The sequence below is a fragment of the Narcine bancroftii genome, chromosome 1 (assembly GCF_036971445.1).
Source record: "Narcine bancroftii isolate sNarBan1 chromosome 1, sNarBan1.hap1, whole genome shotgun sequence".
NCBI lineage: Eukaryota > Metazoa > Chordata > Chondrichthyes > Torpediniformes > Narcinidae > Narcine > Narcine bancroftii.
In genome coordinates this window covers 273,265,517-273,279,773 of record NC_091469.1, presented here as the reverse complement: position 1 = coordinate 273,279,773, position 14,257 = coordinate 273,265,517, and the positions used below count along the sequence as shown (strand labels likewise).

Sequence of the window (14,257 nt, the reverse complement as noted above, 5' to 3'; positions counted from 1 at the left end):
TTGCCTGTATTGGGAAGCATGGGCTCCTGTTATAACAGGATGATGAGCAATCAATGCTGTCGATAAAGGAAGAGGTACTGGCACTCTGTGGTGTCAGATCCATATCATGGTCGATCCACTGTCCCCATTCCACCAAAATATGGGCATAAGTGTTGTCCAGAGAAATATTCCTGTTGCCAGTGTGCAGGATTGCTGTTGAGACCATCCTGGCCTGCAAATTATCAATGTAGCTGATAAGTTTGAGAAACATCCCTGCTTCTGTTTCAGCACAGCCACCTCCACATTTGCATCACCCCAGCAAGTGTTGCTACATACCAACGGTAAGGGGAATCCATTATATTGCTTGGTCTCAAGCCATCCTTTGGGAGTTCCAAACCCATCCTCATACACTGGAGGAAGCCATCGAACATATGGGTTGTTAGCTGCTCCCCAGTGGATGTGTTGTCTAAAGTCACAAAAAATCAGTTGATTCATTTGTGTTCAAAGATCAGATTAATTGTCAGAATACATACATGCCATCACATACAACCCTGAGATTCTTTTTCCTGTAGGCTAGACAGAATTTCTAATTACTAGTAACTGAAAACTGTATTCCAGAAGAAAAAAATGTACACAAAAGAGAGAAATATATACAGACTGCAAACACTGAAAGAATATATTCAGTAATTAAATGATATGCAAAGAAGGAGTCCTTAATTGAGTCTCTGAATGACTGTTGTTGAGGCGTCTAATGGTGGAGGGGTAGCAACTGTTCTTGAACCAGGTGGTGTGAGTCTTGCAGCACCCAGTACCTCTTTCTTGAAGGCAGTGAGAACAGAAGAAAGTATGTGCTGGGTGGTGTGGATCTTTGCTCATTTCTGCTGTTCTATGCAGATGCTCTTGAGGGCAGGGAGAGTTTTGCTTACCTTTTGCAGGGCTTTCTGATCAGACTGAACAGATGTTTGGAGGATTATGGATGGAGAAAATGGCAATGATGACCTCTGCTAATCCTTCAACAGCTATCTCTGATGGCCCCATTTCTGTTAATCTGGATCTGCTTGTATATTGATAACTATCACACTACACTGAAATGTCAGCTTTCATTAAACTAATCCAGTGGCACGTATACAGCTAGCTAACTCTAAGTCTAAGTTTGAAAATCACAAATTAGACCTGAACATCACAGCTCAGTTTCTATAAGCCTCAATGATAGTGAACACATGTCAGAGAGTTGACTGACAAACCTGGACACTGCTTCTGTGATGAAGACATGGGTCAGCCTTCAGCAAACTGTGCTGTTAGTTTCTCCCAGGGATCAGACACCATGAACACTGAGCCTACTGATCATTGAGGAGCATTTTAAAAAGCATTGACAAAGGGAAGTGCTTGTTTGTGTCTCATCGAAAACTACAAGAGCGAGTCTTAGAATGTGAAAAGGAGCATTTAAAAAGTACTGGGAAAGGTAGGTGCTGGCTTAAACTTCTCCATTGGCTAATTAGATGTAACCAATAAAGAGAAGGGGTACTTAAGTGGAACAACCACTTTATGAATGGCTGGTGTATAAGAGTGGGATTTTGAGGCTTTAGCTTGAGACACCTCATAGAAGTGTCTGAGGTTGTGGTGCAGGAGATGAGGCAAGGCAAGGATAACCCTGTCGAGGAACAAAATGATTCAGTAAAAAGGCACAGGTAAGGACAGTTTTTATCTTTAAAAACTTTTTCTATTTCATAGAACGACTGCCAGGCCAGCGATATGCTCCTCTCAGAGAAGCCCGATGTCTTGATTGTAAGATGTGGGTCCAAATGCAGTTCGTTAAAAACTGTGTTAGAGAACTGGAGCTGGAGATGGATGAACTCCACATCATTCCAGAGGCTGAGGGGGTGATAGGCAGGAGTTATGTAATCATATTTATGAGGCAGGAGGAAGGTGGCTGGGTGACAGGAGAGGGAAAGGTAGCAGGCAGGCAGTGCAGACTATTCCTCTGGCCATTCCTCCTCAATAACATGTATACTGTTGAGGGAATGACCAACTAGGGACAAGCCATGGTGGTCAGGTCTCTGGCACAGAGACTGGTCCGGTGGCTAAGAAAGGGTGGGAGGAGAAGAGACAAGCTGTAGTGAGAGGAGATTCAATTGAGAGTGGAAGAGATCGAGAATCCCAGATGGTATGTTGCCTCCCAGGCAGGGTGGCCAGATGTCTGGATATAGGTCGGACAGTCCAACTTTTGAGGACTCTGTCCTCCATCTGGCACCACCTCGAGCTGGTCATTTATTTGTCCTCCTTTTGGAGGTGTAGTCTATACACCCCCAAATGAAGGACAAATTAAGGGGCAGAATCCACAAAAAGGGAAGGTACACAGTACTTACCTGTCAATTTGTGGTGTCCTAGGGACACGAGGTTGTGTGCGGCCATGTTTCTTCTTGCGGGCAAGCGCCAGTCAGCACTCGTACATGCGCAATGCATTTGAGTACAGGGGCCAACTGGCACATGAGCGGTGGGCCTGCATGCAGCCGGGTGGGGGGGGGGAATTCGGTTCAGGAACATTTAGTGCAGGGCGCAAGTGCATACTTATGCCGCAAATAATCTTTGACTTCGAATGGAGTGTGTGGAGTGTGATCTTTGAAGGAGGGTGATTAAATCAGTTTTGATTAAATTTTTCTTTAAAGAGAAACACTTTTTAGAAAAACAAGACTTTTATCGGTATTTGCAGATCATGTGAATGTAACCAAGGCAAGTACATGTTGATACTACTGTTTCTTAGAAGCATATAATTCAGATAATGGTAGTAAAATCATTTCAAGTGTATGTGTTTATATAAAGGCCTGTCAAATCTTAAAACATGCTCGACTTCATACATTAAAACAAAATTGGAAAAGGAAAGAGGGATAACTTCTGAGAAAGAATGGAAAATAATGTGGAGCAATGGAGGTATCAATGGAAGTGTACCAGTTCACAGAAATGGAGGGAGTCTGGGTGGAAAAATCTGATCAGATACTTTATCACCCCCAACAGAAGTGCCCAACTTTAAACACATGGAAGGAAATTATAATGGCCATTTATAAAATCGAGAAGTTAACAGCATCTGTTAATTATTAATTGGAACAATTTGATTCATACTGGGGAAAATGGTTTAACTATTCCATAGGCCTGACCTTATTCTTACAAATCAATGATTATGTTGTTAAGAAAAAAATCACTCCTTAATTGTATATAGTTTTCTTCTTTTTCTTGTTCTGTCTTTCTTTTTCCCTCTATAAGTGTACACCTCAGATAAATATTATGTGAAAAATCATAGCAAATATGAGTACATGATGTGTATGTATAGTATCTGAGATACATCTGGAAATGTTTGTTTAAACCAATAAAAAATAAATTTCAAAAACTTACATTAATGTATTGAACAGAAGAGGTGTGGGGAGTTGGAGACAGTGGTTGACTTCTTTTGTTCTCCTGAGTTTTCTACGCTGTGTTCCCTCTTGGGTGTGCGTGTGCACAGTCGTACAAATGCACAATGTGCACTCAGCATTTTCACTTGTGCACGTGCACAGGCACACAGCTTAGACAGATGTCCTCCATTTTGGATATTTGGAAATGGCCACTCTACTCCCAGGTGCCAGGGCCTGGGATATCTCCATTTGGGTTTATGGCATTCTCGAGGAAGGTTAAGCAACCAAATGTCATGGTCAGTGTCCCAAGGTTCCATGATTTCAGACGTGATTGAGCAGGGGGAGGAGTGGCATTGCTCGTCAGGACAGATTAGACAGCTTGTCTAATGAGGCTATATGAGTGGAACTAAGGAATGGAGTTGCATTATAGACCATGCAATAGTTGGTAAGAATTGAAGGAGAAAATCTGCAGGGAGATGGCAGACAGCTGCAGGAAGTTGTGATAGCAGGTAATTTTAACTTTCCACATATTGACTGGGATTCCCATTACCATAAAAGGGCTGGATTGGTTAAAGTTTGTCAAATGTGTTCAGGAAGGTTTCCTAAATCAACATATCAATGTACAATACTGCAACTCCTATTAGAGAATGAGAAAAGACGGGTGACAGAAGTGTACATGGGGGAACACTTTGGGTCCAGTGATCATAATGCCATTAGTTTCATGATAATTATGGATAAGGATAGGTCTAGTCTTCTGATTGAAATTCTAAATTGGAGAAAGGCCAATTTTGAGGAAATGAGAAACTATCTGGAGAGAGTGGGTTGGGCTAGGTTGTTTTCTGGCAAGGATATACTAGGTAATAGGAAGGCTTTAAAAGGTGACATTTTGGGGGTACAGCGTTTTGTGTGTTCTGGTCAGGATTAAAGGCAAAGTTAACAGGCACTAAGAACCTTGGTTTGTGAGGAATATTGGGGATCTGATAAAGAAGAGATGTGCCCAGCAGGTAAAAGCAATAAAGAACAAATTAGGTACTTGGAGTATTGCCATTTTCTACCCTTTGCAGCTCATATTATGAAATCCCTCTTCGACTTCATGTCCAGCAATGCCAAAGAACTCAAGTGGACAAAGGAGATGACGGTGGCATTCCAGCAGACCAAAGATGCAAGTCCATCCATAAATGGATGCACCAACTGTCTTATGATAGATGTGTCTGATGCAGCAGTAGGTGGGGTCTTGGAAAGGTACACCAATGGACAATGGAAGCCTCTAGCTTTTTTTTAAGTAGACACCTCTGCCATTTGGAAACAAAATACAGCACATTTGATAGGGAACTGCTAGCAATGTACTTAGTGGTCAGACATTTCCACTTTTTTTTTGGAAGGCAGGGACTTCATCGTTTTTATTACCATAAACTGCTAACATTCACCTTCACGAAGACCTGAGATCCCTGGTCAGCCCGCCAGCAATGCCACCTATCTTTCATTTCTGAGTTTTCAACCAGGATTAAACATATCTCTGGTAAGGGTAATGTGGTGGCTGATGCCCTGTACCACTCCTCTGTTCAAGCAGTATGTGCCCTCTGTTCAGGTATAGAGTACATGGTGCTCACCAAAGCTCAGCACCAGGACAATGAACTCTCAGCTTATAGAACTGCTGTCACAAACCTGCAACTCAAGGATGTAGCCTTTGGGCCAGAAGGTACTACACTCCTGAGCAATATGTTTGCAGGTCAGCCTCTCCCTATCATTCCTGCTGCATGGAGATGTTGCATTTTCGATGCCATTCACAGACTGTCCCACCCCTCGATTCAAGTGACAGTCCATCCGATAGCCGACCAGTTTGCATGGCATGGACTGAAACAGCAGGTCATGTACTGGGCAAAGATGTGCATGGACTATCAATCTGCAAAAGTGCAAAAGCAAGTGAAGGAGCAGCATCAGCCTTTCCAGCCACCGCAGCACCGATTCGACCACATGCATATCGATATTGTTGGCCCGCTTCTGGTGTCATGAGAGTTTAGGTACTTGTTAACTGTCATTGGCAGATTCACTAGATGGCTGGAGGCGGTTCCTATGATGGACTCGTCGACCGATTCATGCGCCAGAGCTTCTATTTCTGTCTGGGTATCTCGGTTCGGCCTACCCAAACACATCACCTCTAACAGAGGGCCCACGGTTTACCTTTGCACTCTGGGACTTTTTGTCACAACTGCTGGAAATGCAGCTCCACCACATGATAGCCAACCACCCGCAGTCGAATGGCCTGGTAGAGCAGTTCCATAACCACACAAAGGCAGCAATGATGGCCTGCCTTCAGGGACCTGATTGGGCGGACAAGGTGCCCTGGATCCTCCTGGGAATAAGAACGGCACCCAAGGAGGATCTCAACTCTCATCAGCCGAGTTGGGTTATAGAGCCCCGCTCATTCTACTTGGGGAGTTTATACCTGCAGCACACAGACAGGAGATACCACTGACTGAAGTCTTAAGCAGTGGCTTGGAAAATTGGCCCCAGGTCCCACATCAAGGCATGGAACAATGACACCCTTCATCTCAAAGGAACTCTGGGACTGTGAGTTTGTGTGTGTGAAGAAGTGTACATGGGCCACTCTTACAGAGGCCTTTCAGAGTGCTGTAAAACAATCATACAACTTGTGTACTGGACGTTGGGTGACTGCCAGAGACATTTACGATTGACTGACTAAATCCCGCTCATCTTGACCTTTCCATGACCCCTGATGCAAAGGTGCAGATGACGGCCCAAGAGTGGTGGACAGTAATGGCACCAGAGATTTAGCCTCCTATTGCCAGATCTGGGGGAGGCTGGGGCACGTAGCGGCTTCATTGAACAGGCTTGGGAGGTTCCAAGTGACAACACAATGCGATGACGTCATTTGGAACGCGGGGGTTTTCAAAAGCTGCAGGTGACTGTTGGAGCAAATGACCTTTACTGAACTTTGACTCAACTATGTCTGATCATTTTGCACTGCAACGCTGTTGCTACACCAGGAAATTATAGGGTGATAAGTTTGACATCAGTGGTAGGTAAATTATTAGAGGGTGTTCTAACAAATTGCCTCCAAAATTATTTGGACAGCCAGGGACAAATTAGGAATCATCAACATGGCTTTGTTGTTGGTAAGTCATGTTTAACAAATCTTGCATTTTTTGAGGTTACCAGGAAAGTTAATGAAGAAAAGGCTGTGGATGTTATCTACATGGATTGTAGTATTGCCTTTGGCAAAAGTCCCACATGGGAGATTAGTCAGGGAGATTCAGTTGCTCGGTATTCATGGAGAGGCAATATACTGGATTTGACATTGGCCTTGTGGGAGAAACCAGAGAGAGGATAGTGGATGATTGACTCTCAGACTGGAGGCCAGTAATATGTGGTGTGCCTCAGGGATCAGTGCTGGACCCATTGTTGTTTGTCATCTATATTAATGATCTGGATGATAATGTGGTAAATTAGATTAGCAAGTTTGCAGATGATACAAAATTTGGAGGTTGAGTGGACAGCAAGGAAAGCTTTCAAAGCTTGCAGAGGGATCTGGACCAGCTGGAAAAATGAGCTGCAAAAATGGCAGATGGAATTTAATGCAGGCAACTATGAGGGGTTGCATTTTGGAAGGACAAAACAAGGTATTACGTGCATTGTAAACCATAGAGCACTACAGCACAGAAAGCAAGCCATTTGGCCCTTCTAGTCTATGGTGAAATATCATTGCGCTTGTCCCACTGACCTGCCCCCATTCTATAATCCTCCAGACCTCTTCCATCCAACCACTTTATTCTTAAAACATAAGAGTGAGCTGCATTTGCTTTGTCAGGTGGCAGCTCATTCTACACTCCCACTGCTCTCTGAGTGGTTCCCCTAAACCTTTCCCCTTTCACCCTAAAGGCATGACTTCTCATATTTATCTCTCCTAATCCAAGTGGAAACAGCCTACACACATTTATTCTGTCTATTCACCTCAGTTTACAGTAATAAAATTGACGCGCTATCAATAACTCCAAAGACTAGAAGTTACCTGACTGATGGGCTTTTATTACCATAAACTGGCACATCTCGTGTTGCTGATCCGAGACCTGAGGTTGTTCTGGGGGAGGGGTTATGGCGTTGCCTCCTCTATTAGGCAAATCAAGGGGGAGGAGCCACAGAGACGATCAGCAAGGGGAGGGCTAGCCATACATGTACAAACAGTAATACAGTGGTTCCATCGCACTAATATTCCTTGAAAACCAGGTTCCCTCTGTCTGTTAACTTTGCCTTTAATTCTGACTGGAACATGCAAACACTGCCTTTGAAGGCCTTCCATTTACTGAACACATCCTTGCCAGAAAACAACTTATCCCAATCCACTCTTCCTAAATCCTTTCTCATTTCCACAAATTTGGCCTTTCTACAATTTGGAATCTCAGGTCGAGGACCAGACCTATCCTTATCCATAATTAACTTGAAACTAATGACAATGTGGTGACTGGACCCAAAATGTTCACCTACACATGCTTCTGTTACCTGACCTATCTGGTTCCCTAGTGAGAGATCAAGTATTGCATCCTCTGTCTTTGGTACTTTTGTATAAATCTTAGGGCACTGGGGTTTGTGATTGAACAGAGGGATCTGGGAATACATAATTCTATGGAAGTGTTGTCACAGATAGATAGGGTCAGAAAGAGAGCTTTTGACATATTGTCCTTCATAAATCAAAGCGTTAAGTATAGGAGTTGGCATGGCATGATAAAGTTGTACAAGACGTTGGTGAGGCTGAGTTTGGAGTATTATGTAGTTTTGGTCACCTAACTACAGAACAAAATTAATAAAATTGAAAAAGTGCAAAAAAGATTTTGCTAGGACTTGAGGAAATGAATTACAGGGAAAGGTTAGGCAGGTTTGGACTTTTATTCCTTAGAGTGTAGAGGAATGAGGGGAGATCTGATGGGCATTGATAGAGTAAATAGGCTTTTCCCTCTGATGTTAGGTGAGATACAAACCAGATGACATGGGTTAAGGGTGAAAGAGGAGAAACTTCAGGGGAACAGCTGAAGTGGTGAATGCAGGCTTGATTTTAATATTTAAGAAAAAATTGGGCAGGTACATGGATCAGAAGGGTATGGAGGGATATATAATGAGTGAAGGTCAGTGGGACTAAGCAGAATAATGGTTTGGTACAGACTTGAAGGGCTGAATGGCCATGTTCTATGGTTCTATCTGTTGAAAACTCTCTGCCCACCCCCCCCCTCCCCACTTTCTCCTTCTCTGACTTTGTATTTTTTGGAACTAACTATGATCTCTTTTAAAAATCCAGTGAAGGAGAATTCACTGAACACATTTTCTATCCAGTTTTGCATCTGGTCATGTTTGCAACCTACTGATGTTTCTGTCCTATCTGTTAAATACATACTGATGTGAAGAAACTGTGAAGGAGAATCAACTTGCATTTCTGTCCTGTCTTCCAGATATATCAAATTGCTTAACAGCTCACAGACTACTTGTGAAGTTCTCTTTTGGGCAGATTATTTGTGCATAATGAACTTCCACAATTTGCAGAAGGAAGAATATAGACATCTGCTTTGTTTTACTTTCCCCTGAAAGGTGCTTTTAAAATTGTAAATTTCCTGTATTCTTACAGACTTTTATAAAAACAGTTACATTTGTTATTCTCTGTAGCTTTGCCTTTTGACAAGTTCATTAATTTAAAAAGAAGGTACTGTCTGGATTGCAAACAGATATGACCACACACTACATTATTGTTTCTTCTGTTGATGAAATACCTGTTATTGCAGATGCCAGAAATGGTTCGATATTTATCCGACAGGCAGGAGCTGGAGCAAGTGATCACCTGCAGCTGAGTGGTACAGCCTGACACCTTGGCCAATACCTGAAGATCTAGTGTGCTGAGCAGATCTGTAAGATACAGAAACCATCTTAAGTAGAGCCTGTGCTGTCTGATTTCAGTTGGAGAAACAAGGATTTTTTTTTGTGGCATTCTCTGTTTAAATATCCTCTTGTTTTCCTGAAGATGTTTATTCATATTGAAAATCAGTTGCCACTGATTATTCTTTTTGTATGGCATGAGATGGTGAGTTTTTGGGAAACATTTTTCACAACAGAGACTTCACAACTGGGCATCAGTCCTGCCACTGACCTGACATCTGGTGGTGGATTTTCCAGCAGATGGCACTATTTCAGGAATAGCGGGCCTCTGCTTCTTTCATCCCATTTAGGACTTGGACTCGGATTGGTTTTTTTTCTCTCTCTGTTTTTCCTCCAACCCATTCCCTCTTTATTCTCCTCTCTCTTTCTCTATGAGTCATCCATTGAACATTTTTTGGGCATTCTTTGAGCATGTGATTTATTTAAATGTAGGATAAACTACGCTATTATGAGAGTACATTAAAGTAATTTTGCTTTGTGTTGCATTTTCTCAGCAATACTCTTTTTGCCTTTTCTATAGTCTAGAGATTGGTTATGAATCTTTGAGGTTAATCTTCCAGGTCTTTTTGTTAGTCAGATTATTTAGTTTCAGAGGCCTGCATGGTATGCACACTCTTGACCATAACCTCACCAATATAGACAATCACATTTTCATTTATTTACCTTAACTGTATTTTTCCTGAAGTTTCTAATATCTGTATAATTCATTGACATTGCCATGATTTGCTACAAACTCCACATCCCAGAATTTACTGCTGTTTTATTCATGTGTCAGTGCAAATTGTTTCTGTTTACCTGTTGCATTCCTGACTATTTTCTCCTGGGTATAAACCATCTGACGAATAAGTTCAATGGTCGTTTCCATCAGCTCAGCTGCTCTTACTGCCTTCCGAGTCTCAGCCACAGGAAGTTTGAAAAAACTAAGCAGGTCATTTGCACGAATTGAACCATTGTGCATTGCTGTTTTAGTCCTGGGAAACAAAGAGCCATAGATGGTTTAACTTTGGTAAGTAAAATCTTTCACAGTGGAAGCTGCAAAATACAGACAAATAAAATGCATTGTTGCATGAAAATAAAACTAGATTTACTCTCATAAATGGATACCTTTTTATACTGTGATACCCTGAAGTTAGTCTGCATCCTATTCAGCAGTCCCTTGGGATCAAGGATGATTTGTATATTCCATTTATAGGCTATACGTTGCCCAATGAGGCCAATGTGGGAAATGCAGACTCTTCTAAAAGTAGAACAGATGGTGGCTGGGATGCCGTAGATGAGTGTTTGTGAAGTGCGCTGCTCCTTTTGCCTCTGTGGGCTCTTGACACATAACTCTGAGATTCTCGATGTCATCCACACCCAAATTGACCACTAGTACAAGGAAGAAGCTACTGCTTACCCTCGCATTCCCTGATGATCTACTGTCAGTATTCAAGGATGAGGTGCGGGTTGCTTTCAGGAGAATGAATCCAAGGAAAGCATCTGATAACCTGTGGTGACCAACTGGCCAATGTATTCATGGATTTCTTCAACATCTCACTCCAGCAGGGCATTGTACCCAACTGTTTCAAACAGGCCTCAATTGTGTTGGTGCCCAAGAAGAGCCTTGATCAATGGTTCTCAACATTTTTATTTCCACTCACATTCATAACTTCAAAGGAAATGGGCCAATGACAATTTTTCTCAAGCAAAATATTTCCGTAACAATTGCAGAGATTCTCAACCTTCCCTTCCCACTCACATATCACCTTAAGCAATCCCTTACGAATGAGAGAGCACCAATGGCATAGAGATTACTTAAAGTGGTATGTGAGTGGAAAGAAAACCACTGGCCTAGATGACTACTGATCAGTGACACTCACATCCAGAGTGATGAAGTGTTTTGAGAGGCAGGTATTGAAACATTGTGTCTTGGTGTGAGCTTGCAGGCGCCTCAGATTGAAGAGACTGCCATCCGTGCGGTACCGGATGTAAACAGCGTCTTCATTGTTGGGGTCTTTCATGGCTTGGTTCAGCATCATGCTGAAGAAGATTGAAAAGAGGGTTGGTGCGAGAACACAGCCTTGCTTCACGCCATTGTTAATGGAGAAGGGTTCAGAGAGCTCATTGCTGTATCTGACCCGACCTTGTTGGTTTTCGTGCAGTTGGATAATCATGTTGAGGAACTTTGGGGGACATCCGGTGCGCTCTAGTATTTGCCAAAGCCCTTTCCTGCTCACGGTGTCGAAGGCTTTGGTGAGGTCAACAAAGGTGATGTAGAGTCCTTTGTTTTGTTCTCTGCACTTTTCTTGGAGCTGTCTGAGGGCAAAGACCATGTCAATGGTTCCTCTGTTTGCGCGAAAGCCGCACTGTGATTCTGGGAGAATATTCTCGGCGATACTAGGTATTATTCTATTTAGTAGAATCCTAGCGAAGATTTTGCCTGCAATGGAGAGCAACGTGATTCCCCTGTAGTTTGAGCAGTCTGATTTCTCGCCTTTGTTTTTGTACAGGGTGATGATGGTGGCATCACGAAGATCCTGAGGCAGTTTACCTTGGTCCCAACAAAGCTTGAAAAACTCATGCAGTTTGGCATGCAGAGTTTTGCCGCCAGCCTTCCAGACTTCTGGGGGGATTCCATCCATACCTGCTGCTTTGCCACTTTTCAGTTGTTCGATTGCCTTATATGTCTCATCCAGGGTGGGAACCTCATCCAGCTCTAGCCTTAGGGGCTGTTGAGGGAGCTGGAGCAGGGCGGAATCTTGGACTGAGCGGTTGGCACTGAAAAGAGATTGGAAGTGTTCTGACCATCGGTTGAGGATGGAGATCTTGTCGCTGAGGAGGACTTTGCCGTCTGAGCTGCGCAGCGGGCTTTGGACTTGGGGTGAGGGGCCGTACACAGCCTTTAGAGCCTCGTAGAAACCCCTGAAGTCGCCAATGTCCGCGCTGAGCTGTGTTCGTTTGGCGAGGCTAGTCCACCACTCATTTTGGATCTCCCGGAGTTTGCGCTGAAGATGGCTGCATGCGCGACGGAAGGCTTGTTTCTTCTCTGGACAGGACGGCTTTGTAAGGTGAGCCTGGTGGGCAGCTCGCTTCTTTGCCAGCAGCTCCTGGATTTCCTGGCTGTTTTCGTCAAACCAGTCCTTGTTTTTCCTGGAGGAGAAGCCCAGTACCTCTTCAGTGGATTGCAGTATGGTAGTCTTCAACTGATCCCAGAGGGTTTCAGGGGACGGGTCCGTGAGGCGGGAGAAACTTGTTCGTGAACTACTCTTTGCAGATGATGCCGCTTTAGTTGCCCATTCAGAGCCAGCTCTTCAGCGCTTGACGTCCTGCTTTGCGGAAACTGCCAAAATGTTTGGCCTGGAAGTCAGCCTGAAGAAAACTGAGGTCCTCCATCAGCCAGCTCCCCACAATGACTACCAGCCCCCCCACATCTCCATCGGGCACACAAAACTCAAAACGGTCAACCAGTTTACCTATCTCGGCTGCACCATTTCATCAGATGCAAGGATCGACAATGAGATAGACAACAGACTCGCCAAGGCAAATAGCGCCTTTGGAAGACTACACAAAAGAGTCTGGAAAAACAACCAACTGAAAAACCTCACAAAGATAAGCGTATACAGAGCCGTTGTCATACCCACACTCCTGTTCGGCTCCGAATCATGGGTCCTCTACTGGCACCACCTACGGCTCCTAGAACGCTTCCACCAGCGTTGTCTCCGCTCCATCCTCAACATCCATTGGAGCGCTTACACCCCTAACGTCGAAGTACTCGAGAAGGCAGAGGTCGACAGCATCGAGTCCACGCTGCTGAAGATCCAGCTGCGCTGGATGGGTCACGTCTCCAGAATGGAGGACCATCGCCTTCCCAAGATCGTGTTATATGGCGAGCTCTCCACTGGCCACCGTGACAGAGGTGCACCAAAGAAAAGGTACAAGGACTGCCTAAAGAAATCTCTTGGTGCCTGCCACATTGACCACCGCCAGTGGGCTGATATCGCCTCAAACCGTGCATCTTGGCGCCTCACAGTTTGGCGGGCAGCAACCTCCTTTGAAGAAGACCGCAGAGCCCACCTCACTGACAAAAGGCAAAGGAGGAAAAACCCAACACCCAACCCCAACCAACCAATTTTCCCTTGCAACCGCTGCAATCGTGTCTGCCTGTCCCGCATCGGACTTGTCAGCCACAAACGAGCCTGCAGCTGACGTGGACTTTTTACCCCCTCCATAAATCTTCGTCCGCGAAGCCAAGCCAAAGAAGATTGAAACATATAGGCTCCTGTCTGGCAAGATAGGTCCATGTCAATTTGTCTATCTATGGCAGATACCATCTTGCTGGCTCTACACAAAAACATGGAACACCTTGACAGCAAAGGTGCAGACATCAGGATGCTCTTTATCGGCTACAGTTCAGCTTTCAACACCATCATCCCCTCGGCAAACTCCAAGACCTGAGCCTCAATGCCATAATGAGCAATTGGATCCTGGATTTCTTCACTTCCTGGCACCAATGAGTGCAGATTGACAACAATATCCAATCAGAACTGGAGCACCACAGGGTTGCGTACTTAGCCCCCTGCTCTACCTATTTTACATTATAGCTGTGTGGTACAAACACCATTTTCAAATTTGCCTGATGATATCACTGTAGTGGGTTATATAAAAGGAAGTGATGAGTCAGCTTACAGGAGGGAAATTGAAAACTAGGCTGAATGAAGTACTAACAACAACCTCTCACTCAATGTCACCAAAATCAAAGGAGCTCATTGAAGACTTTAGGAAGGGGAAAACAGAGTGTACGATCCAATGACGATTGGGGGTGGAGAGGGTGACAAATTTAAATCCTGGGAGTCACTATCTTGGAGGATATTTCCTGAACTCAGCACACTAATGTCATTGTGAAGAAAGCACGTCTGCCTCTACTTTCTCAGGAGTTTGCAGAGGTTCAGTATGCCATTGGAAACCTTAGCAAACTT

At 44.0% G+C, this 14,257-nt stretch overlaps 1 protein-coding gene across 1 annotated transcript in view; it reads right to left on the bottom strand.

Annotated features, from left to right (window-relative positions):
- The window catches only part of LOC138755780 (myeloperoxidase-like), a 41,979-nt gene that overhangs the window by 648 nt on the left and 27,074 nt on the right, over positions 1-14,257 (bottom strand). Inside the window, exons 6-9 of the mRNA XM_069922421.1 lie at positions 10,098-10,273; positions 9,140-9,272; positions 316-445; positions 5-211 (exon numbers count right to left, since the gene is read on the bottom strand). Coding sequence (XP_069778522.1) covers positions 5-211; positions 316-445; positions 9,140-9,272; positions 10,098-10,260 — 633 coding nt within the window. The 5' untranslated portion in view covers positions 10,261-10,273. The remainder of the gene's footprint in view (positions 1-4; positions 212-315; positions 446-9,139; positions 9,273-10,097; positions 10,274-14,257) is intronic.